Here is a 5,256-nt window from a genome sequence, read left to right on the forward strand (position 1 = left end):
AGTCTAAAGGGACCAAAGACAGAGCGAGACAACAACTTGCATTTGAACAATGGATAAATAAGTATCCGTAGGTTATTGGTGACAGTTTCGATCGTGTGTGTGTGTGAGTCATGGAGAGACGTATAAAGATACACACACGCACATATATACAGAGTGAGGTCGGTAAGCGAGTCGCGGGAGCTAGTGCGCGACTGGCCTAGTGTTTTAATATAGATGTATAGATATAGACATGGAGCGCAAGTTCCTTTCAATCCAGAAAGGATCAAATGGGCTTTGACCGATTCGCCGGCGTACCTGTGTAGCAGGTCGCTGTGGGCAACTGTTTGCGAACGAGTTCTGCGCGCTGAACGGACCCGTACATGCTCGATGAGAGGTCTGTATGTTTCGACTCTCGAGAGAGAGGAAGATCAAGGCATGCAATCCTGAGAGCAGAAGAGACTATGAAGCCCGTTTCCTACGTTTCCTATGTCTTGTTTGCTGCTCTGATCGTGGTGGTGGTGCTGGTCATACGCTTTGGCTGGGCTCCCTTCCTCCTCCTGCGCTTTGCCCAGTTCTTCGGCGGCACCTTCGCCAACCTCATTCAGGCAGTGAGCGGCTCCCAGGTGCCCACCTCCGACCTGGTGGGCACCGACTGGTACACCTTCTCCCTCTTCATCCCATGCCTGTATTTCCTAGCCGTGTGTTGTGAGGCCACAGGACTTCAGCAATGGCTTCTTTGTTACGTGATCTGCCCAACCCAGATCACTCGCGCAGCGTTTGTCCTATCCCTGATTGACCACCACCACCCACGGCTCGTTCTGCTCACGTTCTCCATAGGTATGGCTTTGAGATTGGTGTTCCCCAGACGGCAGCATGCCCCTGAATTGGCCATGTCCAATCGGATCTCCTGCAGATTTGCTGAGTTTTTCTTCTACATGACCCTCCCCACACAAACACAGATCTGGCACTGGCATTATATGGTACCTCTAGCCCTCCTCGTCTGCGTGAGCAGGACTAATGAGGTGTTTTGGATATGGAGAAGCTGTCATGAAGAGATCAGCTGCCGTGACCAAGAGAGAAAGCGGTTGGAGTGGTTCCATAGACAAGCCTCTATCAAGCAATTTGAGGATCAGTACACGAAGGCGCGGTGCGAAAGTTTCAATGCCACTTTTGGCCTTTTTGATCATTCGAGGCTTATGGACATCCTTAACAACAGGTATTGTTGGCCTAACACAGTAGAAGGATCACCAGAATCCATGAGACACATGGGCTATCCGAGTGATCCATGCACAAGGCCAGAGGTGGAAGATCGCTTTTATGAACTGATCGAAAAGCTCCGCTGCTCAAATTTTAGAAGATGTCTAGCTGAAAGATGGGATATCCACCTGTTTCAGATTGTTGTGATGGCCATAGCTGCTATCACTGCCTTCTCAGTTCTTTCAGCTGTGGGGTTAGCTGCTCATTTGTCTACTTTCTCAAACATAATTCTGGTGGTGTTCAGCATAGTTGGCATCCCTATTTTGTTAGAGAGGCTAGTATTCATGAGTAGCATTGGCCAGCTGGATATGGCACAGTGGTTCTCTGAGATGGGCTTGTTTGCAAAGGTTCTTATTGTGGCTGGCCTTCCGTTGCAGCCATCATCATCCTCGTGGGAGCTTGTCGTCAAAGGTGTGGAAGGCCTGGAATTGGTAGGCTGCGTCTTAGTGTACAAATTGTGTGGTGCTATGCTTCTTGCCTTCCTCATTCTCTTGTCATACCTGGCTGAAATGACCAAGGCTAAAACGATTTGGTACAATCGCTTGCGGCCTTCTTTTCTTTTTAAGGATAAAAGTTACTTGCACCTACCTGAAGGAATTATATGGGTGGCTGAAGTTGTCCTTGATACTAGAAGAGCATGCATGTGCAACGTCGATTCACGGTTCTACTCTTGCAACCACAAGCAGCTAATGGATGTCATGTCATTGCTAGAAGACCTAGACAAAGCTTTGGCTGGGGATTGTAATGACACTAGTACTTTTGCTGGTTTACTACCTGAGTCATCAGTAGTAATATCTGATCCTGCTATCAGAAAGCGAGCCATTACAGCCGGCCTGTTTAAGTCTCTCATCAAGGACTTTGAGAGTTTTACAACTGGATCAGGACTGGAGGAATTTTGCTCACAACTATATCCAATCCTTGCCATGCTGCACAGAATCTTCTTAATGCACTCAGAAACAACTACCACACTTGCAATGCTTGAAGATCAAGTGGCTCAAATGTTGGAGTCCTTTGCAAGTGCTCGGTCGGAGCACAGACCCTCAGTACCCTCAAGTGATCTGAAGCTGATGGCCATTCTGCTAAAAGTTTCCATGCTACTCTTCCACTTCGAGGCGCCTGATGTACTACTTTCGTCATCCCTAGCAGATGCACTCATTGTATGGTTGGAGGTGAGGAAGACTGTGCCAGGCATTCGGTATTGTGATTTCATATAGCAATCCCACCGTGATCGCCAAAATGGAATGAGCTAGATAGCTATTCCAGGTTGGTGTTAGGTGCCAGGGGTTAGGTATTTCATATAGCAGGGCTCTCTCTGTAATTTTTGACAGAAATCAAAAGAAGAGAATCAAGGAACTCTTGGGTATGTATCATAAATTTGCCACATTAACACATGACTAGACTTTGGCATGCGGATCTATGCTGACTCGTCTCTTTCGCTTGTTTCTGACGGTCTTAGTACCAAAGAATATCAGAATCAGGCAGCATGCAATGCTTGAAGTCTATGTTTTCAAAACAAGAACCTCATGTATCCCTCCTCTTCAGAGCAATATCCCTCTCTTGAGTGCCCCTCTTCTTTAATGGGGACACCGAGTTTTGAATTCATGCACATGCTGGCCAAGCCTCGAGTCTTCATCCGTCTCATCAGATTGATCCTTGGAACATTAGCCAATTTCTCTCTCTCTCTCTCTCTCTCTCTCTCCTGCTCCCCCCCTGCTGCTGCTCCTCGCGCTCCGCTCCCCTGCTGCCCCTCGCATTCCCTGCACCTCCCCCTGCCGTCTGCACGTTGCCACACCCGTGTTGCACCCCCGTCCCCCTCACGTCCCCGCTGCCCCTCGCCCCCACGTTGCCTGCACTCACGCACCCTCTGCCCTGCCCTGCTCGCGCGCTGCACCACAGTGGGCCCCCCCCCCCCCCCCCCCCCCCCCCCCTCTTTCCGCTGCACGTTGCCCTAGCCCCTACTCTACGCGTAGCATGTCTCCCCCCCCTCTCCTACGCGTAGATTGTCCCTGCCCTCCCTCAGCACTAAAGGGCACGGGCATTAAATGAAGCTCGGGAGGTGGGATCGACGGTTGAGAAGCCCGGGCACGAATCTCAAGGAGATTTGAGGGCTCAAAAAAATGGGGCCTGGGGAGTTGCACGCAGGTTTGAACCTTGGTGAGTGCTAGGCGAGATGCATGACTTATGCAACTCCCCTATGCGCATACGTTGACCATGGTGGACAACAAATGCATGATAAGTAAACGTCGACAGGGTGTGCCCATGTCCAAGTTTACTTTTCGGCGTCCTAGTTTACTTCTGGGCATCCTACGGCCCTGTGCACCTCTGCTTTTGTGCCCGGGCTTCTCAGCCGTCGATCCCACCTCTTGAGCTTCCTTTAATGCCCCGTGCCCTTTAGTGCTGAGGCCTGCCCTCCCCCCTTTTTCTTTCACGCGTAGGATGTCTATCCTCTACGTGTAGGACATTATTATTATTATTTTATTTTATTTTATTTTTTTGTCACCCGCCCCCCTTTCCCCCACTCTATCTACCATACTCCCCACCCCCCCTTCTCTCTCACTCTCCAATCTGTAACTACCGCTATCTCCTCCGGGCCGTACCGCCTCGCGCTCCGTCACTCGTCGAGACCGCCGCTAGGGTGGGTGCACACGTGCATCTAGCGACTCCTTTGCGGCCGACTCCCTCTCGCACGCCCAACGGCCGTGCTCGTTGCTAGGGTGGGTGCACACGTACATCTAACCCCCCTTGCGGACGGCGATCAAAAATGAGGAAGACGAACGATAAAGACCCCTTAGAGAATGCCATTCAAAAATGTAAAGAGGAAATGACGGAGACCATTACCAAAATGAACCGCAGTCTCTGGAGCACAATAAACATACTCGAAGGACGTGTGCTAATCCAAGAGAGCAAAATAAGCACGCTGGAAGACCGAGTGATGACCCAAGAGGAAGAGATCGCGTCACTCAAGAAAGAACTCGCCGAAGCCCGATCAAGAAACACACTGGAAGAGGGCGAACTGCAACCCTCAGTAATCGAAGAAATCAACACGATCAAGGAACAAGTATGGGCCATCAAAGAGGGAGAAGAACAGCACAAAGAAATGACGACTTCTTGGGTGGATGTTCTTACCAAAACCCAACAGAAGGTGGACGAAGCTGAGAAATGGATCAAGGTGGCCAAGAAAGGAAAAGACAAGGAGATAACGCCCACGTCCACACCCAACAACATCATTAACCAGACACTAGAGGAGGAGCAGAGGAGAAGGGTGCGCGCTTTACATGTGAGAATTTGCGGTCTTAAAGACAAAGGCAATGTGGACTAAGAAGTAAAAGAACTCACAGCCTTGATGGGGATTCATGAGCCGACGCACACAAGGGCATGGAGAGTGGGCAACATAAAGAAAAATGATGTGATGGGGATTCATGAGCCGACACACACAAGGGCATGGAGAGTGGGCAACATAAAGAAAAATGGAGGCAGTGGAGAAACCTCAAAAGAAAGAGCGCTCATCCTCCGTTTTCCCTCCATGGAGGCAAAGAAGTCATTCTTGAAGAAAAGACCAACTCTTAAAGAGACTGGCATCTTTCTCGGGGATGATCTCACCCTCTCGCAGATCGCTCATATGCAAGAAGTAATGCCGGAGATTAGAGCAGCAAGAGGAAAAGGCAAGATCGCTTTTTACTGAGACGGAAAAGTGGTAATACTTGAGCGACGCTCCACATGACGGTGCGAGTCTTATGGGACCATACTCAATGTAGTTGCTTGGAACTGCAATGGATCTATGCGTCTTGATGTGGGTGCTTTTGAAGATAGCTTTACTGGAAGAGATATCATCTTCTACTCTGAGACACACCAAGCCCCTGGGCAATCCATGCCTCACATCAATGGATACAGGTGGGAGACAGCCTACAGACAGGAGACACGCTCAGAGCACAGAGGGCGGGGCTCGGGAGGAGTGGTAGTGTTATTTAGAGAGGATCTGCAACCATTGATACATATAGCCCGCAGGGACGAGCAGGCTAG

General features: G+C 50.0%; 1 protein-coding gene across 1 annotated transcript; it reads left to right on the top strand.

Moving 5' to 3' along the window:
- Positions 1-277: 277 nt before the first annotated feature.
- On the top strand, positions 278-2,858 carry LOC147436339 (uncharacterized). The gene has a single exon (XM_086488138.1). The coding sequence runs from the start codon at positions 360-362 to the stop codon at positions 2,448-2,450; it is 2,091 nt and encodes a 696-aa protein (XP_086344264.1). The 5' UTR covers positions 278-359; the 3' UTR covers positions 2,451-2,858.
- The last annotated feature ends 2,398 nt before the right edge of the window (positions 2,859-5,256 follow it).

The sequence above is a fragment of the Adiantum capillus-veneris genome, chromosome 18 (genome assembly GCF_014529385.1).
Source record: "Adiantum capillus-veneris isolate H3 chromosome 18, ASM1452938v2, whole genome shotgun sequence".
Lineage (NCBI taxonomy): Eukaryota > Viridiplantae > Streptophyta > Polypodiopsida > Polypodiales > Pteridaceae > Adiantum > Adiantum capillus-veneris.

What these genes read in the sequence shown, in the direction of transcription:
- LOC147436339 (XM_086488138.1), top strand. Translation starts at nt 360, where the DNA reads ATGCTCGATGAGAGGTCTGTATGTTTCGACTCTCGAGAGAGAGGAAGA.